The following is a 24,041-nucleotide window of genomic DNA, read 5'->3' as shown; positions in this document are numbered from 1 at the left end:
AAGAACACTGAGAAGGAAAAATCAGCTGGACCAGGAAGCAGATTTAGTTAAAAGACTCTTCACTGGTTCATGTTTTCTTTTTCTTTTTCTTTTTTTTATGTTTATTTTTAAGAGAGAGAGAGCACAATCAGGGAAGGGGCAGAGAGAGGGAGGGAATAGAGGATCTGAAGATTCCAGATAGACAGCCGCGAGCTGGATGTGGGGCTCAAACTCACAAACTGGCAGCCAGCTGGATGCGGGGCTCAAACTCATGAGCCGTGAGATCATGACCTGAGCCAAGGTTGGATGCTCAGCCCACTGAGCCAGCCAGGCAGGCGCCCCACTGGTTCATACTTTCTGCCTCCAGTCTTCATGTGCCACTAGGACACCATGTCTCCTCAGAGCTCAGGTCAGTTGAAGTAGAGGAGGAAGCCCAGCGTCACATAACCTAAAGGCTTCCCAATTATTTGTACTGGTGATAAGAGTGGTCACAATTCTGAGGCTGGCAGGTTACAAACAGCACTGAAAGTACAACCACGTATCAGCTCCAGACAACAGGAAAAACACTTGTGCCTCTTTGTAAAAAAGAAGAAAAAGTGAAGAACGGCTTCAAAGCAGGTGGCTGTTGTGCACGGCTCCTGTCTTCAAGGGATCACGTGGGGACAGCTGCACACATAAAAATGGTTTCATTAAAAGCCTCCAGTCATTCATTTTGCTTATTAAAGCCACTCCACAATGATATTCACAATGGAACTCTCTGCTGTCCCCGGCAATGACACTAAAATACAATTAATTCTTCTTCCTGAGGAGTCCATAGGTATGCGCTTGAGGTATTGTGTTAATTGCCACTGCTTCATACCGTGGCTTCAATTAGGAATCAAAATGGGAGCAAGACAAACAAGGATCCCATTAAGTTCCAGAGGACTTAAAAGTGAAGTTTCTGCCCCCACCCCACTCCCCTCTCAAGTCACTCACACGGATTGTAAAAGCAGAGGGCTCCATCTGGGGAACTACAGTGACATCCAGTGGCTATGAAGTAAAACACACCAGCTACAAAACGTCAACATGTGAGAGAAGGGCAAATATTTGTAGATGCAGTGATGTTTCAAATTCAATGTCTATAAAACTGTGTACTGCTAGAACCTCATCATAATATGACCCAAAATCAGGCAAGTCAGAGATTCATAACAAAATGAGGATGTTTAGCTGCCTTCAATGATTTACTCTGCCTATTAAAATTCTCAGCAACATACATTAATAATTACTGCCAGAGGATATGAAATATTGATATTGTATTCAAAGTTCCAAAGTCATGTTACCGTTTATGCTGTATACACATTCAAGGAGAAGTAATTTCCAACATGATCTTGCTCAGCCAAAAGAAATAACTAGCCTTGCTATAAAGTGAACTGGGGTAGATCGGTTTGCTCCCAATAATTTTAATACCATTTGGCAAGAAAATTTTACCTAAAAATGTTTTTGAGGGTTCAAAACGTTAATTTGCACTCACACCATGCCTGTAAGACAGAGAGATGCAGAGTAGACAGAGACGACCCAACCACAGAATCCCAGGACCAGATGTGTAGGGGGCTGAGGAAAGACAAACTCACTTCAGTGGAAAATGCATAGACTTTAGAATCTAAAAGGACCTAGATCTGAGCAATGTTTGACTCTGGGCAGGTATTTCATCACTGAGTCTTTGTACTCCGATATGTAAAATGGAGTTTAGAAAAACCGATCTTGCAGGGTTGCTATGAGGCTAAGTAATAAGAGCATCTATCAAGATTAATGTTAAACCTCTATTCTGTGCCTTGGACATATAAGATGCACATTAATAGTAGCTATCACACATATGCATTTATATTACAAATACTAATAAGATTGAAGTTTCCTTTGCCACAGAAAATGTCACTCTGAAAACAGACTTTAGATTCCATAGGCATACTATATTTTGAATATCAAGTTTCCCTCCTTCTGACTTTAGGAATCTGTGGTGTGTGTTACTAGATCAGAAGCAACAACAGGAGCACACTTATTTTAACGACATAAAATGTCTCTGAAACTTTCCTAAGCTTATCTTGGTCATTAAAGTGAACTAAAGTACAGAGAACCCTTAACTCTTATCTATCCTACAAGTCACAACGTTCTTGTCAATAATGCTTCAGGGTCTCACAAATACTGCACCTCATAACTGAGTAGACTATACCATGAAGGTGGTACAAGGGGCATGAGCAACCAGAAGAAATTACAGATGGGCCAGGATCAATCCAGGAAGTCACAGGTAATTTGATGTAGAAGCAAAAAAAATTGGCTTAGTCTCTAAAAGGTTGAATTCTGGCCTTCTTACCAGTATACAGTTGACCCTTGAACCATGTGGAGGATAAAGGTGAAGATCTCCCTTTATAGTCAAAAATCTGTATGTAACTTTGGACTCCCCCAAAACTTAATTACTAATAGATAGCCTAATGTTGGCTGGAAGGCTTACTGGTAACATCAACAGTCCAGGAATACATATTTTGACGTTATATGTATTATACACTGTACTCTTATAATAAAGTAAGCCAGAGAAAAGAAATGTTATCAAGAAAATTTATAAGGAAGAGAAAATAAATTTACAGTACTGGACTACATTTATTGGGAAAAAAATCCATGTATAAGTAGATCCATGGAGTTCAAACCCCCGTTATTCAAGGGTCAACTGTACCTCCAAAACTGAATCAGTATCATACTGCTCTCTGACTCTAAGACCTCAGTCACTTTTTCTGTCACTCAATGGAAAAGTCATGCCCCTCCGTGGCCTAGGAGACCCTACATGTGCTGGCTCGGCAGCTACCCTATTGGCATCCACTCCCTCATTCCCCACTTATTCCAGAAGTGCTGGCCTCTGGCTGCTGCCCGAGCACACTGCCACAAATATTCTCCTCCACATCATGCTGTCAGGACATCTCCCTTGATCCCCCTGTTTAATGTGTGTCTCCCGGGGCGCTGGGGTGCCTCATTCGGTTAAGGGTTCAACTCTTGATTTCAGCTCAGGTCATGAGCGCACGGTTAATGGGTTCTAGCCCTGCACAGGGCGCTGCACTGATAGTGCAGAGCCTGCTTGGGACTCTCTGTCTCCCTCTCTATCTTCCCCTCCTCTTCTCCTGTGTGCTTTCTCTCTCTCTCTCTCTCAAAAAAATAAAAATAAGAAATAAAGTGCATTTCCCACTCATCCCCAGCATGCTCCTTCCTTCCTCCTGCCTTCCTTTTCTCCCAGTACGGGCAACTCCAGCTTTTCAAAAGTTCACATTACACCACTTTGGATTTACAAAAGACCTACATTTGGATTTACAAAAGTGCCTGTTCTTGCCAACCCACAGAAATCCAAAGAGGATTTTCACTTCTACATAAAAAGGTGAAAAGTGAAAATGCCAAGTGGCATTTGCTTTGCAGCGAGCCCTTACAGAGGCAGCACGCACCTGGGATGGAGAGCAGCCAGAGTGGCCCCACCAAGTTCCTTCCAAGGACCTATACTCAGCGTCCCAGCATCAAGCCACTGTAGCTTTGAACTTAGTCTGTGAGCATCTGGGCTTTTTCTGGACTTATTCTGTTCATCTGTTGGCAAGATGTGCCCTGAGATATCAGAAAATTCTAAGAGAGGTTATTTTCTGGGGTCTGGAAATGCTCAAATACTTTTCCATATAAATTAATGGTAAATGCTTCTTCGATTTATACAGTTTCAGCTTAAGAAAGTTTTCATAAGAGCACTCTACTTTTTGTATCAGGAGAAACCTATACTTATTGTCACCTAAGGGATTACAAATTTTAGTCATTTGCCTCTTTTCTTTCTCTTCTCTCGAGAATGCAAACGCACAAAGGCAGTGTTTTTTGTTTTTGTCTATCATGCTCATACTGTACCCCCATGATCTAAGTCTTGGTACAAAATAGTCAGTAAATATCTGCTAACTGTTTGAGGAAGTCAACAGGAAAAAGCACGGAGAGTTCCTAGTTTTTGCGGAATCTGTAAAGTGAAATGAAAAAAAAAGAAAAAGAAAAATACTCAAGATGTATTTTTAAGTGTGCACATGCACATACACACACACACACACGCGCGCACACACACACATACACACATATACACAAAGAAGGTAGTCTACAAAAGTAAATAATAGTATAATTACAGATTACGTTAAAATAGAGAAATTAAATAAATAATAAGTGAAGAAAATAGATATTCATTAACTATCATCTAATGTTTAAGTGTATCCTTACAGAAATAAAGCAGCTAATAAATAAATACAGAAATGGAAGATGGTAAATCTAATATGCATTAGTATTTGGGTAGCATTATGTTTGCAGTTTTTCTACTCTTTAAAGATATAATCTGAGTGAAAACAAAAAGAAGGAAAAAGAACCCAAGTATACTGAGGAACTCCATTTTCTTCCCATAATCTTTGGCCTGATGCATGGCTGATGAAGCCATGAGATAATATTCTCACATCTTTGATTTTATTTCAGCATTTCTAGAAAATAGAGTAATGGAGAAATATATTTCTATTTGATGCCTAAAAGCTTACATTTAGTATGCAACTCAAATTAATTCCCATCATTCCATTTGAAGCCTCGACATTAAGAGACCTGTGCGTTTTATTCCTTAATATCACTTGCTGTGGTCTCAGTGATTTACAGGGTAGATATTTATTATCAAGCTTCAAGCTATTTGTTAGAGATAAACTTTAGTGACTATAACCAAAAAAATTGTTTTTAAAGTGGCTCCCAAAGAAAAAATTAATAGTATAAAACACTGTAATTTCATATGCTAATTAACAGCAGAGGTAAACAAGATAGTTTAGAATAGGGCAGATGTCTGTTAAGAGGAAACATCACACTTTAAGGAGATTAATGGTCATTGACAGAAGTTAAATTCGTCACAAGCGTCAATGCAGAAAATGTGTGTTGAACTTTTTCTGTCCTAGGAAGGCGATGACAGCAAGTTGCACCGGCCAGAATAGCACACTTTCAGAATTCAGGTTTTCTGTGAACGTTATCTTATATGGCCTAAATTAATTAATTAATTAATTAATAAAATAAAAAGTATTTTGCAGATGTGACTAAGAGACCTTGAAATGAAGAGAGTATCCTGGATTATCTGGGTAAACTCTAACTGGTGCCATTATTATAAGAGAGAGGCAGATGGTGATTTGGTACAGACGGAAGAGGAAAATCCAGTGTGACCACGGAGGGAGAGACTGAAGTGCCACGGCCACTTCTGCCACCACCAGAAGCTGGAAGAGCCCAGGAAGAGCCGCTCTTCCAGAGCCTCCAGAGGAAGTGCATCCCTCCCAATGCCCCGCTTTCAGCCCCGTGATACTGATTTCAGACTTCTGGGCTCCGGAGCTGTGAGAATAAGCTTCGTGGTTGTTATAAGCCATCAGGGTTATAGCAATTTGTTAGAGCAGCCACAGGAAACAAATATGGAATTCAAAGAATTGGATGGCATTCACACAACAAACCCCTTTCTTTTTTACTACTTATAATGGGAACATATTTTTTTAACACTAATATCTGTAAAAATAAGAAAAGGTGAGGGGCGCCTGGGTGGCTTAGTCGGTTAAGCGTCCGACTTTCGCTTGGGTCATGATCTCTTGTTTGTGGGTTCTAGCCCCGCGTCGGGCTCTTTGCTGACTGCCTGCTCAGAGCCTGGAGCCTTTTTCTGTCTGTGACTCCCTCTCTCTCTGACCCTCCCCTGCTCACGCTGTCTCTCTCTCTCTCTCCTAGAAATAAATAAAAAACATAAAAAAAAAAAGTTAAAAAAAAAAAGGTGAAATAAAATTGTTGCCAAATTCTGTATCACTCCAACAGAAGAATGAAAATTCTTTTAACTTATTTTTAAAAATGGAGGAAAATGCCCTCTACCTTTTACAACACAAAGCTGCATTTCCAATTCACAAACCATGTTTAAAGATTACCCTTTATGTTTATGACTTTAAAAGATAAAGGAGTAAGTTAGTTCTTCTAGAAAAATTTAGGGTTTACACATCCATAAAAGAACCAGCAGTGTAGAAATTTCCCACATCTGCACTATAGCCAATTCACAAAGTACTTCAAATACCAGCTTATTTTTATTAACTTCTCAAAAAATGTTCACTGTGCTATCAAAGATGATTATGAAATTTATCTTTCTGTCAACTTGGACTCTATGTTTTGGCTCCCAAATTTCCCTAACTCTTAATTTAAACAAAGAAGTGTGCTTAATGTGTAATATTTCCACTCTTACTTTCATGCTGTGCTACATTCTTCCCAACCACCAACACCAAAAATAAAGAAAAAGACTATTCATAATTCTCTTCTATTTTTCTATGTCTGAAGAAAATCTTTGCCATATGATTGAAACTATAAGGAACAGAAAAGCAATGATATGGACTATGGTCCTGTATCCTTACCTAGACCTATGTGAGGCAGATGCTCAAAAAGGGTCCAGCTGTGGTCATCAATGTAATGATTCTTCAGGATCAACAGCTGGCAAACATCTCGGGCAGTTATGTCACTGGGTACCTCTACAGCCCTGCTGGTTTCATCTTCACTGTACACTTTAATTACCTGTGTAGGTAGAAATAGAAAAATGAGCTAAAATAGGCTATTAAAAAATATCATTCTAATAAGTCATCAAACTTATTGGCTGAGCTAATTACCAAGTCCTTATATGGATTCTTGTACATTTAATTTTCTGAACCACTGAATGAATGTTGCCTATCCAAGACTTGTTTGTAACATGTCAAAAATCACTATGTCTGACAACTTCTACTCTCTTCTCTTTAGTGTCTAAACTAGAGGACATGCGATGACCATTTGCTGTCATTCCTCTACCACTCTGGTCTATTGAAAGGCTATATATCTCTTAACAATATTTAAAAATTTCCATTCCATTATTTAAATCCTATAATCCAAGTAACGCAGGCTATTCATTCCCAGATATAGGTAGGTAGTAGAAGCAGTAAGTAAAATCAGCCTTTATGAAAAGATTTCTCTATTTTCAGGTTCTGGAAACTGGCAAAGACTGGCTAGATGTGGACCATATCCTTTTTTTCCCCCTTGCAATTAGTTGTGTCCATGGGATTGAGTTTTAGTCAATGGAATCTAAGCACATTCACTGTTGCATTTTCAGGCCTAGCCCATAAAAATCTCCCACATATTGCCCCCCATTCTGTTATGCCACCCTCCCACTGAATGGAAATGACAAGGACCTTGGGGGAAGAAAAGCCACAGAACAAAAAGAACCTTTGTCCAATCATGACCACATGAAAGGTGCCCAATTAAGCATGCCCATATGGAGTTTTGACATGAACAAGAAATAAACTTCCATTGTGTTCACTTACTGTGAATTTGTATTTATCTATCACAGCAGCTAATGTTATCCTAAATTATACAGAATTAGAGTTTCATATACAATACTCCGCTTAACATTTACCAAGTTGTGTAATGTATTGGAATTTCCATTATTAACTATGGTATGTTATATATTAATTAAATTAATTATAAAAAGATAAATACCTATGATAATAGCATAGTAAGAGCAACATACATACACACACAAGTGGGAAACAGTAAGAAAATTCACTATAAGAAATACACTTGTTACAAAAATATAGACATTTCAACATTTTTAGTAATTCAAACAAATGCAAATAAAAATTATTTATCAATTCTGTCCTAACATTTTTTTTACTGCTTATTTATTTGGAGAGAGAGGACATGTGCATAGCAGGGGAGGGACAGAGAGAGGAAAGAGAGAATCCCAAGCAGGATCTGCATTGTCAATACATAGCCCGATGCAGGGTTTGGTCTCACAACCTGAGCCAAAATCAAGAGTTTCATGCTTAACTGACTGGGTCACGCAGGTGCCCCTGCCCTACTGATTTTTTTAAAATTACACTTAATAACAGTGTGACAAAATACTTGCTCTTTTACAGTGATAGGGGTGATATCAGTGGTAAAACTATTTTGGACACCTATTGGAAAGTATTCAAAAGCACTAAAAGGTCCATTCCACGGACTCAGTAATTTCACTTAGGTAAACCATCTCAGCAAATCTGTCCTAAATGTGGAAAATGGCTTTACGCATAGACATATCCAGCTAAGCATTACATATAATTCTATTAATCTAAATATTCAACAATAAAAGAATGGTGAATGACAATACTTTCATAGAATGGAATATTATATAATGCTTCAATATGCTATTCAAGGAAATGGTATAGGAACTTTAAAAAATTCATAGGTAAACGAAAATCATGACCCCAAAATATCCTTTACACGGTACAGTGTGAATTTCCTTGTTAGACTGGCTACCAGGCACCTCCCTGTCTTCTCTAACAATCTTCTGGGGGCCTTTCAGAGCACACTCCCTCCCTCACCATCGGCAGGGACAGCTTCTCTGAGCCGGCTGTTTAATACTCAGGAGCTGCAAGTCAGGCATCCAGCTTGGAATCAGCTGGTAGGAGCATGGTAGGAGACGTAGACAAAAAAATTATTTTTACGGCCAGTTTACCAGTATGAACTGGTACCACTGGTACCACTGCCTCAGACCCCTTACAAGGTGCATATCCTTTGCTAAGTGTTTTAATATAAGGCTGTCACAGACAGAGACTGTTGCTTCCTTCAGAGAGCTTAAAGTCTAGTAGGGAAAGCAGTATTAAAAAAAATAATAATTACAAACTAAGGCATAAAAGGGCAGCGTATTACTGATCATAAAATGGTGGTTAGGAGATACCTGGAAGGTATCTGTGAAAAAGCAACATTTAAGCCAAGATTTGAAGTAAGAATGGGCAAGGGCTAGGCAAAGAGAAGGTGAGAGCATTTCAAGCTAAAAGAACAGAGGTCCCTCAGGTGAGAAGGAATTTGGCAAGTTCTGAGGACTGAGAGGAGTCAGGGACTGAGAGCAAGCCTGGCCCTAAGGGAACTGAGGTGGGAGGCAGGATGGCGGTAATAGGGATATACGGTCCTAAGTTCAGAAATGACTTAAGAACCATAGAGCTTTTAAGTAGTAAACAAACACATTGGCTTGGATACGTCTGGCAAGGGAAAAAGGGAAAAACACAGGAAAAACAGAATCTAGGACTGAACCCTGAGAAGTAGCAATACGTAATGATGACTTAGAGGCCAGAAAGTCTGAAAGGGAACGTAAGATAAAAAGAGACCCAGGAAAAGTGGGAACACATGGAATAAAGCCCAAACTCTCGAACGCACACAGTATGTATATTCTCGGAAACCAGCCTATATTACAGGTCATTCTATGATCCTAGACAAATAGGACAGGTACTTGCAAGCTGTTCCGTCTTAGTTGCATGTGAGGTACCCTCTAACCGGGGTCAGTGCTCCAACCACCACCAACATGCCTTATTTGGCAAATTTGTACTTCTTGTTTGGCCCCAGTGTCCATGGCACTTCCTCCAGAAAGCCTTCCCTGACTGCTCAAGGCTTTGTAATTTATAGTACTCTTTTACATACTCTTATTTGGTAATTTTCTATTTGCAGGCCCTTCTCTTCAATTGTACTAATAAATTCCTTCAAAGAAAATCTCTGTTTGTTTACCATTTGACATCATATTTCAGGTACCTGGCCCAAGGCAGGGTATGTATGGCTTAATAAAGATCTTTGGAACAAAAGAACTTTGTACCCCTGTAGAGCCAAAGTGTTTGTCATAGTATGTACTCAATACCTATTTATAAACTTTAATTTAAAAATATTTTCGGTTGCAACGTATATGATTAATTAAATTGTAATGCTCAGTAAATTCAAATTCTTCTCAATGATCCACAGATATACATATTTTCTTATAAACAGACCTAGGCAAGTACTGACTCCATATCGCTGTTTGTGGGCAGTGCTAAGATTTGCAGTCATTGAGGTTGCTGCATAGAGTCATATGAAAAAGGTCATGAAAATACATCGCCAAGATCAGATGCAACTCTTTGAGCTTTCATGTCAATTCATTTGTTTTCTGGTTAACACATGTGGTTCACTAAGATCCCAAGACCTGCCTGGAATCTCCATGTTTCCCGAGATTGCACGCAAGGAGGCTACTGTTCTTAAGTGTGTGTCCTGAGGATCTGTGTCGGTGCCAACAACTGGTGGGATTCTAAGGGATGCCGTCCACTGTACCTCCATGTGCTCTGGCTAATGCTGACCAGGTCAGGCCTTGCTGCATGCTCCTGACAAAAGCAATGTGAAGACAACTTCTCTGGAGACGAAAAGAGGATCCAACCCTGCGGCTGCTCCTTCATGTGCTGCAATGATGAGCCACTGTTTCAATTCCCTCAGAGGCCAGCTGGCAAATCTCACGTCAGAAGATGGGGGGCAAATGGGAATGACATGGAGGCTGCTGGGAAGGCTTCCTGACTACCCATGTTTTCTTTCTTTTTAAAAAAATCTTTTTAAATATGTATTAATTTTTGAGAGATAGAGACAGAGATAGAGAGAGAGGGGACAGAGACTGAGCCTGAACCGAGGAGGGGCAGAGACAGAGACACAGAATCTGAAGCAGGTTCCAGGCTCTGAGCTGTCAGCATAGAGCCTGACGAGGAGTTAGAACTCCTGAACCATGAGATCGTGACTTGCGCCGAAGGTGGATGCTCAACTGATTGAGCCACTTGGGCACTCCTTGACTACCCATGTTTTCTTGCAGAGAACTCCATGACCAGGGTTAACAGAAGTATGCCTCTTACTTTTCGTGCTCTATTTTTTAAATCTATTATGTCTTTTATAATATTAAAAGAAATAAGAAATTTAAAAAAAAACTGGAGACATTCGGAAGCCTAAGCCAAATTGAAGAAGTGAACAAGAGGCAAATTTGGGGAAAAAGGAAAAGGCATCTAACCGATTAGGAAATGCCATTATTTTCCTCACAGTATATTACTGCAAATTTGAAAGAAAAAGGTTGCCAAGAATCAAGACACATAAATTTAGAAGGGCTAGGCCAACTCAAATTTTTAGAACAGGTGGATGTACTTATTTTAAAATAAATAACACCTACTGGAAGAAAAGCTTGGTACCTTTGTTTGAACTCTTTTTCAAACTTGTATTTTTTAACTCTCATTTAAATGAAATTTACTCAAAATACACATTCACTGAAGAATGAGAAAATTATATTTTAATTGATATTCCACAGCAGTAAATCCCTGTCATCTCTCAAATCTACTCAATAATTGTGAAAAATTTCTTATATCACAAAGGGGTGTCTTGTTAAAAAGCCTCATTTTATTAGTATTTATTTCTCCTTAAAATATATGAAAAAAAGGGAAAGCTGATCTAAGCCTTAACTCTCTACCTGAGTTGAATATGCCTCTTCCCAAAAGTATAACTACACAAAATTGTACTATTTAAGAAAAAAAGTCCAATCATCTGAAAACCTACTTGACTAGTATGGATTAAAACTAAGTTAAAAACTTTTGTGATCAGGTAAAAAAGCAAATAACTGGGCTGTTCTTAAGAATTGTTAGAGCAACATAATGGTATCCTGTGTCCTCTACATACTGAGTGGTAGCAAAGAAATTTTAAGATCATATTTTTTTAAGATCAATCATAATTATGCTACTTAATAAAGGGATATTATAATTTCCAGGTCGGTGATCCAAATTCTCAGCTTGCTTTATAAAGTGAAAAACAGGAGGAGACACATATTATTTATACCAACTGATCATCTGAAATTATATACCAGCAGGCAGTAATCCTGCCTAACACTAAAGAAATATAGGAACTTTCTTTGTTTCATCAATGACCAGATAGATACTTGACCAGCAAGAGAGACATGCACTGATAAGGCCTATCTATAACATCCCAGCAGCATAAACAAGGAGAGTGGCCAAGGACAGCCAACAGTGTACACACAAGCCTTGCCCGGTCACTGTAATCCTGACAGTCAGAGCAGCCTTGGCCTTTGGAGTGGTTTACAGCTTGGAAAACTTCTCCAGGAGCATATGGCAACTGGCCGTGAACATGTACCACGTGGACAAAGTAGCCCCTCCAGGGGATTTGCTGGAATGTGGGTGGAGCCCATCTCTGTTTTGGCTGACATCCTTATCAAGGCAGTTCATAGGTTTTATACTTCAACTCCCCTAGACTGCCCTCCATAAAAGTAAATAGAGGCAAAAGATTAAAAAATTAATATAACCCATTTTCAAAGCGGTAGACACAACAATGTTCAAGTAGATAGAGATGGCAAGAAATGGTTAACGTTTTAGAAGAAAGCTGGAGGCCCCTAAAGCCTTAATTAAGACTAAAAGATATACAATATTTAAAAATCAGACAATGGTCATTTCTGAAAAAATAAAGGAATCAGATTTGAAAGTCAATTCAATATGTATCACCTTGCCCCCAAAGCACACATGGTATTCATCTGCTACAAGCGCTGGAAATTCTGATTCTCAGAGCAGATTATTCAAAAGTCTTAGGAAAGCAGGAGGCAGGGGCCCAGCGGGCAGCCCCCTGCTCTTCCCTGCGGAGCCCAGGAATGTGATGGTATGGGAGAGCCAGTCCTTTCCCACCCTGGTTTCATCCTGGAATATCTGAGACAAACTCAGGACTGTCATCTGGTCATGTGGCAATGTTACAGAGCAGAAAGGGCATGGGTGAGCGATTAGTACAGGGTGGCTTCCTCCCCTTTAGCCTCTGTTTTTTCACAGGAGGGGGATGAGAGGAGGGATAATCACTCAGCAAGTAAAAAGTAAGCATGGGTTATGCATAAATACATGACCAAGAATCCACAGAATGAAGTGAGAAAATTTTAAAATAAAGAAAGAAAAGAAGAAGAAAGACAAAACGGGGGGAAAAGATCCTTGGGACATGGTTATTTCTTGTGCCAAAGTTTCTATTTTAGGAAAATTTAAATTTCATTTTTAAATTAACTACATTTAAATACTACATTTAATATTAAATCAAACACTGACTCTTATTAATTACTATTTATTTTAAAATAATTTAAACACCACATTTAAATACTAAGACCTTACCATGAAGAAAAGTATATAACTTCTAAAAAGAAACATAAATTTATTTACTGTATCCATTAATTATATATGTTGTTTACACATGGGTAATAAAAGGTAAGAAATAAGGCCCTTAGAAGTGTGACCTCAACTAGGTCCCAACGAAAGTTTATTTTCTATAGCTCTTTAAAAGTTTATCATCCAAGTGCAGTAGGATTATGAAGCTATCTTTTAATGTTTCCATTTTTTTCTCTATTATTTTTAATAGATAGGCAATGTACCTACATCATGAGAAATATTTTTATATCAAGGTCAGAGTGGCCCTGGGCTTTTATATTCTTCTAAATAAAGAATGCAGTGTCCTAAGATAAAAGAAGACATTCTTAGATATTTTGAATTAAGTAACTCAGTGTGTTCCCTTGAAGGAAATGGAAAATAATATATTCATTATTACTTATTACAAATCTCTAACAAAATGGTATACTTTAAAAACCAAAAACCATTCCGAAAGACCCTAACAACTCAAGGGAACTACTGCTTCTTTATTACCACTTTGTTTTATTTTTCTAGCTGTCAAATATTTATTAAGAGCAAAATAGTACATGGTTTAGAGAAGTCAGGTAGTAGGATGTCTTAAATTCTCTCCATTAAAAAAGATATTCAATCATTATTTTACTTGAGCATGAGCAGTACATGTTCAATTAGTTGTAAGATATTAACTCAAAATATGTATTGTCACCAATATCAGAATTACAGAAATTGACCGGCACAAACTCGTCTATTCCTTATCCTTGTTGCTCATTTCAGAACTACACCCTATAATCCTTTCCTTATTCTCTAACGCCAAACATACTAATACTATTTTTTTCTCAGTTTCTTGAAACAGTCATGCTCCTTCCTGACACAGGGCCTTTGCATATACTATAGCTGCCTTTACACTGTCTCTCCATCTTCTACTTTTCATCCCTCAGATGAACGATTATTTCTGTGGGTAAGTTTCAATGACCCTCTCAGTTTAGGTCCAGGCCCTCTGTGCCATGTATGCATGTGCACAACCACATGATGACTATCGATCAGCCTCCAATGCTCAGAATTCTGTACGACAGCAGGGATGAAGTCACTGTTTTCTTCTCCTTGTGTCTCCAGCAGTTAGTATAGTACCTAGCACACAGCTGATAATCAAAACTATTCTTATAGTGATGAATGAAGCCATCATGCATTGCTCTGCAGGAGACAACATTAAGGCATTCCAAAACAGTAGCTTTGAGACCTCAGAGGGTTAGAAAACCTCCAGGGGACAAAAAAATACATGGATACCAAAGCGAAAACACAAGCAAAGTTTTTATGAAACCTGTGAACTGAATAAAGGTGGAGAAGGTGAATTCTCTGGCCCATTTCAATTCTGGTATTCTGTGAGAATTAAAAAAAAAAAAAAAAAAAAAAAGGTCGAGGACATCTGGGCAGGACAAATATTATAAGTAAAGACTCCAAAGATCAAAGAAGCAAAAAACACGCATGCAGCAAGAGATGGACCACTCTGCCAAGAGCAGAGGAATGAAATTATGAGGAGCAGGTGAAGAAGCACAGGTGTTAGGAGGCATGTTCAAGAAGGCTCTTCACTCAGCACTGCGGACCCCTGGTTTCCATCAGTGCAAACCAGCAGGGAACCCACCACAGAGGGGAGCAGTTTTCAGATCCACAAATGACAGAATGCCTTTTTCCAACAGCTGGAAGGAAATAGAGAATTCAGTTTTAAATGGAAGTTTACAAAAACATGTTTACAAACTGGTAAGAGAATAATGACAAATAGCCACATGGTCACCTAGGAGTGACCATTTAGGTACAGGTTCAGCGAGGAGTAACAGAAAATCTACCCTAAGATGGTTTATTAACCAAACAGGTTAATTTTTCTCTCACATTTGATATCAAAGGCAGACGGCTCCGAGTTCGGTGAGGCAGATCCATCGTCACCACTGACTGAGCCAGGCTCTTTCCCTTAGTCCCCAGTCCTCAAGGTCACAAGCTGGATCACCCCCACACCATCTCTCAACTTGTCTACATTTGTATGTGATTTCATCTCAGTGGGAAAATCATGGGGCCTGTCTGGATAAATAGATAAAACGAATTCAAAGTTAAAGGGCCTGTGTTACTGGGGCACCTGTCTCAGTCGGGTAAGCATCCCAACTCTTGATTTTGGCTCAGGTTATGATTTCACGGTTCCTGAGATCAAGACCTGAGTCAGCATACGCACCGACAGCGTGGAGCCTGCTTGGGATTCTGTCTCTCTCTCTCTTTCTCTCTCAAAATAAATAAACTTAAAAAAATGACCTGTGTTACTGGAGATCCATGTAGAACTTCCAGAAGTTCTGGATATAAATTTAAAACTTAAGGATGGAGATGTATGATGCATGAATTAATTTGTTTCCCACCCAGCATCAAGCCAAAGGGACCTGGTGTGGAAATGCCCCAAAATTGACATTGCAGGGGGCTAAGCAGTGCCACACCTGACAGCTTAGAGGAGTAACCCTGTCACATCACGGCCTGACCAGTCTTCCATTGAGGAGAAGAGAGCCGGTGTGCAGGCCAAGGGCCACACAGAGTCCCCCTGATACCGCTCTCCCCTCTCCGAGACTCCAACTCTGTTCTTGATCCTTTCTGCTCTTCTTCTCAGACCGAGAGCTCTACAGACCACTCCTTCCCTTCTCCCTCAAGGGTAGCCAGAAAGACTCAAGTGGGGGTTCAGTTCTGCAATTAAGAAACTGGAAGCCCTTTCAGTGTGTTTTATTATATAGTAGGGGGAAAAGGCCAAAGAAACAGCTCCGATTTCATAATAAAAGAAGGCAAACACTAAAAATGAAGTCTAAAGATATCCTAAACCATGCACACACGCATTTACATATGCATATGTGCATGTTATTTCAGGACCTAAATCCAATATGAATAAAGAGGGTCAAATCCCAAATCCCACACTGTTTCCAATGACTTCATCAAAAGAGTGTTCTCTTGAGCCTCAGTGTTTTTAAAACTCATGTAATTCCTGTGAAGACGCCAGTGCTGACTAATTCATCTTTGAAGTAAAAAAAAAAAATCTTCACAAGTGCTAATGCTTATTCATATTTAAAGCAGAAAACCACTGGTCATGCTTATGTTGGACACAATGTTATTCCAGTATCTCATTTCAGGGTTTAAGCAATCATTTATTCCCAGAATACCCATAAGATGTGTCTAAGCAAAAAAGTTCAAAACAGTTTCACACAGTGAGAAGGACAAGTTGGGGAGGGATGGAAGAAGTGTTAAGAAAAGAGAGGAGAAAACATGAAGAGAAGAAAGAGAATATTTATTAGCACCCAGGGCACATTGGATGTTTTATTACAATTCTTGGGCCGCCTGGCATCAACTGAAGCACTTTTAGGAACTACCTTATTTTACTAATTTTAAAAGCATATCTCCTCACATTTAATTTCGCTGAAATTTGGATGTAACTTACCACCAGTGGTCTGTCATAGTTTAACTGGAAACATAGAACATAATGATGCTTCTTGTAATTTAAGGTGCCATAGGATCAATGAAATGTGCTGTGCTCAGTCTTTCTGGGACATTTGGGAGAAGTTATTGTATAAACTTAGAATAGCACATGAAATAGCACTTTGTAGACCTAACATTCCTGTGCTGTGACAGCACTAGAAGCAAGTGACTTATAAACATTTTTGTAATTTTACCTTTCCTTCATTTTGCTAAATATTTATTTTATATCCGTGCAAAACATGGAGAGAGCACATTTGTGTACAAGACATGTAATCAGTGCTGTTCGAGTCATAAAATATGAACGATCAAGAGGACTTTTGGAGAACACCCACCAACCTCCTCTTATTTGACAAAGATGCCAAGACTGAAGAGGGTCTACTATCTCCCGTCCCCGGGTTCCCACCTGCCTCTGTTCTTGTTACTCTGCTCCTCCAACCTCCATGCGGCTGTAAGCCGCTGCTTCTACACGCCACCTCAGATAAAGTATTACATGACGAGAAACCACAACATAAAAATGAACGTATGTGCCAAAGCACCTGGCTTTTGGAATGTCTAGACAGGTTGTTCCTTGTGTTTCACTTTCCTCAGGATTAACTTGCTAGAAAAATTGCATGTCCTGAAGCAGCCAGCAGAGGGAGTCTTTACTTCTCAGCGCGTACAAATAGAGAAAATACAAGGTTGTGAAAATTACAACTTTAATATTGTTAACCCTGTGCAGGTACTATCATAATTACAAGCTTTTAAAAAGCTTAAAGCTATTTTTTAAAAAATTCTTAACAATTAAAATTTTTCAGATCAATCATGTGTACATCTTAACTTCAAAAGGGAGATTTTGGAATATATCCAAATATATAAATATATATATAAACCATACACATACGTGTGCGCGCGTGCACACACACACACACACACACACACACACGCAAATATAAAGTCACTTCAGCAAGAATCATTCCTAGGACTCAAGCTGGAGGTTTCCCCTGGTATTTAGAACAGTGATTTCAAAATGTTTCTTTGAATTTTGAGAGAACTACCCACACTAATTTGCCTTCTGAAACCATAAAATCCCTGATACTTTCACAAACATAACTGAATGTGTCTAAATGTATATGGCTGACTAGGAAGCATTTATAATTACTTTCTAACAATGGCATTTTGCCAAAGACGTTTTTGAACTCCTCTTTAGGAACTGCCTGAAGAGCAAGTATTTTTAATATCCTACAGGGGTAGAAAATCTTTATCCTACCCTCTCTGAGGGTTTAATATCTGAAATTACCAAAACTCTTGCTTTTTTCTTCTGCCAAAAAGAAATTCTTATCTTCTAGATTTGGCTCTTGAGGAGAGCCAGGCCTAACACTGCCCCCAAGCCAGGGCCTAAGACTGTTAATCAGCCTATTTTTAATCTGCTTTCCTTGCCAAATGTTGGACCAGGCACTGTGGTTTACAGAACAACGTGGATCATGGCCCCCATTCACATGGAGGTTCAGTCCAGGTGTTCATGGTGATGGTGGACTTTGGAGTCTGCTCTGTGATCAGATCCTCAACCACCAGGTTATCAGTTAGATTCCTCATACTATAAAACTGGCAAATTCCAGGCAAACTGATGGGACTCAATTAATATAAGTGATTTTTATTGTAAAATTTTGAAAGCAAATAAGGTATTCAGTAAGTCTCAAGAGACTTCTACAGGACTACTGAGTTCTGAGGAACTCTGATATATGGTTTAGTCACCACACCTCTGAGGTAAGACGGAGTGCACAACTAGATAAAATGACAAGAGAGATGAAGAGAGATAGGCAGAAAAGTGAGACCGGTCCGACAGAAGGACCGCAAGAGGGTGCAGAGAGCTCGTGGTGGCAAATGGAAAAGACCTTGCAGCAAGTGTGCCCATGTGGCTGGGGGAGGAGGCCTGCTGCAGGCACGGAGCTGACCTGGAGCTCAGTCCTGTGGGGTCATTGACTGGACATGTGCTGTGGGCAGGCCACTTAACACCTCCAAGCCTCACGCTGCTCATCCCAAACTGGGATTGTCCACCAACCCTGAAGGGTTCTTCTGAGGACTAAAGAGAATGTGAAATCAGTGCTGAACGCATTAGAGCTGTTTTAATTTTACGGGTGTGAGGGCAGTGAGTACAAGTTGCCCACAGCAGCAAGCTGGAGCTGGAGAAAGGTAATTAGGAGGCAGGGTGGCCCCTGAGTGCATGGCCTTTCACCACAAGGTATGAAACCAGAGGAAAAGGAGGTGAATCCAACAGAGAGACAAATGTAGAGAAGGAAATGCCAATAACAGGTCAGTATTCAAACAGGCCAATTCTATTTTTTCAAAAATTGTGTTTATTCAACTACCAGTAATTATACACCAACGTTGTAGCTTCCCTATGTTGGGCACTTGAGTCCAGTGATGATCAAAAGTGACACCGCCCCTGCCATCATGTAGTTAACATTCCGGCAATGCCACCTTTGCCTACTGAAACAAGTGTCTTACTATTAGGCACAATTTTACCTCTTTCAAATAGATCATCCAGAAGTCCCTGCCTAATATTCCCCAGAACAGTGAAAAGAGAGATAATCGAAACTATCTTATTAGATTTAAATCTATGATCCCAGCTTAAAAAAATGATTATTAGCATATAACAGCTGGATTATTACTTTTTAATTCAGCTAGAGCCTACCTAGTGTTACAGAAAAAGAGTGAGGGAACCAGCATGTGAAAGACACATTGCCTTCTTCTCCCTGGCTGCAATATATCAAGGACAAGTACTTTTTGTTTGATTCATTTACTACAAGGACAACTAACTTAAGAGGATAGGGCACAAAACAATTTAAGTTCGTGCTAATAGCGAGATTTTATTTTTTAATGTTTTGTTTTGTTTTATCTATTTCTAGGAGAGAGAGAAAGAGACAGCGTGAGCAGGGGAGGGTCAGAGAGAGAGGGAGACACAGACTCTGAAATTGGCTCCAGGCTCTGAGCTGGCAGTCAGCACAGAGCCCGACGCGGGGCTCGAACGCATGAACCGCAAGATCATAACCTAAGCGAAAGTCGGACGCTTAACCGACTAAGCCACCCAGGCACCCCTATTTATTACCGTTTAATAAAACCTCAGTCATGAGACCCTTCAGGGGCCATAAGCTTGGCATATGACTGCCAGCATGTATCTTGGGGCAGTTGAGGTAANCACAGAGCCTGATGCGGGGCTCGAACCCACGAACCGCGAGATCATGACCTAAGCGAAAGTCGGACGCTTAACCGACTAAGCCACCCAGGCGCCCCGGTAATAGTGAGATTTTAAACTGTTTATGAAACTAATAAAACATGCCATTTCACAGATGGGGGTGGGGAAGAAATCTCAGTTTTTGAGCTTTTACCCTGTGTCAACTATTTCTAAATATTTATCCAACTGTTCTGTGAGAAAGCATCCTCATCCCCAGGACAGAGAAAATGATCCTCAGAAACGTTTCAAAGAAGGCACCCAAAGTCGCACTGCTGGTCAGTGACAGAGCTGAGCTCAAACTCAGGGCTTCCTGGTTCTAAAACATACCAACAATCTTTACTATATCTCACTTCCTAAAAACTCACTTCTCAGGAAAGGAAACATTTTGTGAAAACACAAAATCCATTTGTCTCCGTGGTACCCTTCCTAGGTGGATACACAACAAAGTTACCTTGTATAAGACGAAAAGGGCAGAAGAAAGAGTAAGATTTAGCAAGAACGAGAACTCCAGGAAGACAGCAATAATATTGTACTCATTACCACCTCACAGCCACCTTGCAACCAAGCAAGCCAGCCATCTGTGGGTCTCCATTACCTTCGCCTCCTCAGGAAATCTACTCTCTCCCCACTTACTGTACCTTCTACTATCCCTACACAAGTAATAGATTACATTTGTTCAAAAAGCATAACTATAAATAGGGGCGCCTGGCTGGCTCAGTCAGTGGGGCATGAGATTCATGAAACTCTTGGTTGTAAGTTTGAGCCCCATGTAGGGTGTAGAGATTATTAAAAACAAAATCTTTAAAACAAAAATATTTTGTTTTATTTAAAACAAAAGCCATTTTGTTTAATATGGCTACTAAACAAAAAGAGTAGCCATATTTTGTATCTGGAAACATAATAATAAAACTCCAAGGGACAAATGTGCTGGAGTCCTTAATGTGTTGGGGGCACTTGTAGTGGGGACAGCCAGCTGCCCACCAAGAACCAGTGTTCCCTCTCCCTTCCCTAAGAGTCCTATTCTAAGGAGAAGGGATTCTAAGTGTGTGGAGCTCACGGCCTCCATTTCCTGGCTCCCTCCATATTCAGGGTTGACCACATGACATAATCCTGGCCAGTAAGATGAAGAAGAAGCTCCTGGTTACCTCAGGGTGGCAGCTACCATCTGACAGAGGAAGCCAGCATGCTCTTGGTGCTTCCCATTCTGTATGCCAGGAATGTGAGCAAGATGACTGGAGATTTGCATTTATCTTTCCATAAAAGGAAAAGAGAGCCACACGAAGGAAGATACAACAGAAAGCAAGAAGCGTGGTAGCCCGAGGACACTGTGGGGCGGCTACATTAGTTTTGGACTGAGTCTTCTGGTAAAGTGAAAGAAAAATAAATCTCCCTGTTTAATGTGCTGTCAATTCAGTTTTCTGGTTATGTGAAATAAAGATTCAGCTTGTAACTGACAAGGCACTTTATTTAAAGAGTCTCTTAAATTTTTAAAATCTAGTTGTAAGACAAAAAAAAGACAAAATTTAAAACCAAACAGGACAAGACTTAAATATTTAAACACACACACACACACACACACACACACAATACACAAAGAAGACTAAAAGTCAAATCTGAAGAGCCAAAAAGCAAAAAGATACATAACTATGGATGGCTAAAGAGACTTCAGTATTATAGAAGCTAATGCTAAAACTGATGTCACATGACAGTACACTCCGGATTGGGAAGTAAGGAACAAAGGCATGTCCACTGATACTGAATGGAGACATCATCAAGACAGATGTGCTGAGAAAGTCTTAAAAGCTTGAGCTGGGACACAGACAATAGCCTTTGGGAAAGCAAACAGAATCCTGGAGTTGTCTATAGGCCATGGAGCACAAACCTGTGGGGGCAGAAGTACAGAAGGACAAACATCAAACACTGTTTGGTGCATGAGGGAAAAAGCCATGTACGAAGTAGAGGCTTCACAGGAAGCTGGGGACACCACGGGGCACACAGGCCATGAAGCACAGTGACTGATACACACATTTGGACTGATTTTGTATATACTTAAAGGTTTCTGGGCAAAACAGTGATATGATCATCTGTATTCTTTCATTCTTTGCAAAACTATTTTTAGAAAGTCATAGCAATGATTCTAACTGTATGAGGAAGGAAATGAATATAACATAAACCATTCTCTCATATAGACAGAGAATTGAATCTTCAGATAAATGGCCCTGCTCCATATTATACTCATGAATTTCAGATTTTCAAAAGGATTTGAGTCTTAGGGAAAATATATTCAAAAAATTATCCCTTCTCTCTCTCAGATTTCAGAAGATGCTTCAGGATCTTGTGTGCTCACGAACATCTCATAGTTCTGGTATGGAAAAATAACACAGAAATGCTTGTAAACATAATTTGCAAAACACTGTAAATCTGATAAAGGCATGAAACATGCCTACTCACAAAATCAGAAAATGGGCATCTGGCCTTCTGATCTTGAAGGCTTTCTGTAAAAAGAATATGAATTTTATATTGCACTTAATATATATTTTACAACGCTTGAGTCTTTTGTTAATTCTCTGGGACCTTAAAATAGTTTCTTGATGTTGTACCAATCTAGCTCTGGGGATAAATTCTCATTCTCTCCCTCCCTCCCTCCCTCCCCTTCTCTCTCTCTCTCTCTCTCTCTCTCTCTCTCTCTCTCACACACACACACACACAGACACAGACACACACACTTTGCTGCTTACAATTACTTTCTGAATAAAATGTTTTCTACACTAGAACATATGGGAGTTGGTGGAGGTTCAGAGGGAGATGAAAGGATTTGCCTAAGCTAATTCCAGACTAGAAGTTGAATGACAATTATACACCCCATAAGGCAATTTCATTAACATATTAATTTCAGGAGGTAACACATATCTAGGAGAAACACACTGGAAGTCACAAGACCTAGATTCTATTTCTAGCTTTGCCATTGACCTTCTGGGTGACCTTGCATAAGTCACTCAACACCCAAGAGACTCAGACTTCTCTCATCAAAAAAAAAAAAAAAAGATATAACCTAGTAGTTCTCTGAGAAATAGGCAATGAGGTAAAGGATTCATTCACAGCATTTGGTGAAGATGTAACCATTTCTGAGAGATATGAAAAGTTTCTTCACTAGAACCTTGGTCAACCAGAATCAAGGAAATAAGGCCCTAATAGAATTGGGAGGAAACAAAAAATTTCTTTCCCAAAATTTCAGTTGATAGAGAATCTACCCAAAATCCCTGTCCCTCAAAGATCAAAATGTTTTTGATCTTCTACCAAAAAAAAAAAAAAAAAAAAAAAAGACCCATATTGTGTAAAGGGCCATGTTTAAAATTCAAGCTCTCAGCCCCTCTCAGGAGAATCTTACGGCCATTTAGAGCAGATACACAGACAGATAAAAAAAAAAAAAAATTACTCTGTAGTGCAATTAAGCATTTTCAGAACTGCCCTCAGCCTCTTAAATGATTAAGATTCCAACTGGCAAATTATTTTTCAAGAGCCACTCATTAAGGATGAGCAAACTTTATGCCAAACTTATGCAAAAGGCACCTGCTGCCTTCTTAGGAAAATGAGAAGCTGCCCCCGAAATACTCTGAGAAATACTCTGAGAAATAGTGCCAATTTGTAAGATCATCTTAAATTATGGTGCATATAGAAAATGACAAGTTAATTACAAGTATGGAATAATTTTCTATCTTGGAAAAAAAAAAGTTGTGGTTTGACCAGAGCAGTTGGATGTTTTCTAGTCATAAAAATGCCCAATTCCTAAAATAAGAGATGAAGATTTTCAGAATAGTCTTCTAGATAAGGGGTCCTCCAGGGGTTAAAATGCCAGGACAAAGAAGTAGCGTAAGTACTTTCAGCAAATGGTGATGTCCTAAATTATATGGAAATTTAGTATGTGTATTCGCTGGAAAGGAATAACTGGACTTGGGCACAATTACTTATGTAATTATTATAATAAAAACCTGACAAGCAGCTTATTATAAGAGACCAAGAGAAATCACAATGATGTGACCATCGGCAGCTCAGACTTAACATCAGTTATAATCACAGCTTTCCAAAGTATTCTTGTTCTGCTATTTACCAGCCAGTACTAGATTTTCTAGCCAAGTTTTACTCAAACGAACTGCCCTGGACTAAGTGCTCAAAGTCCTTGAAAATGACAGCATCCCTTCTAATGTTTTATACTCTAAAAAAATAAGAAACGGCTTAAATATTTTAAATATGAAAATATAAAATATGTTGTTTGATTCACAGAATTACAGACGCAGGTAAGACTGAGAAAACTTTTAATGAAACTCTCTCAGCTATTATGTTACAAGTGAAGAAGTAATGACCGC

At 39.4% G+C, this 24,041-nt stretch overlaps 1 protein-coding gene across 2 annotated transcripts in view; it reads right to left on the bottom strand.

The window, feature by feature from the left end:
- GRB14 (growth factor receptor bound protein 14) overlaps positions 1-24,041 on the bottom strand; it is a 120,623-nt gene that overhangs the window by 39,575 nt on the left and 57,007 nt on the right. For both annotated transcript variants that reach the window (XM_039241999.1, XM_039242000.1), the window contains one exon: positions 6,402-6,558. In XM_039241999.1, coding sequence (XP_039097930.1) covers positions 6,402-6,558 — 157 coding nt within the window. The remainder of the gene's footprint in view (positions 1-6,401; positions 6,559-24,041) is intronic.

This window comes from Hyaena hyaena, unplaced genomic scaffold (assembly GCF_003009895.1).
Source record: "Hyaena hyaena isolate Hyena2069 unplaced genomic scaffold, ASM300989v1 scaffold_207, whole genome shotgun sequence".
Lineage (NCBI taxonomy): Eukaryota > Metazoa > Chordata > Mammalia > Carnivora > Hyaenidae > Hyaena > Hyaena hyaena.
The sequence above is the reverse complement of the archived record's forward strand: the minus strand, read 5'-3'. Positions and strand labels throughout refer to the sequence as shown.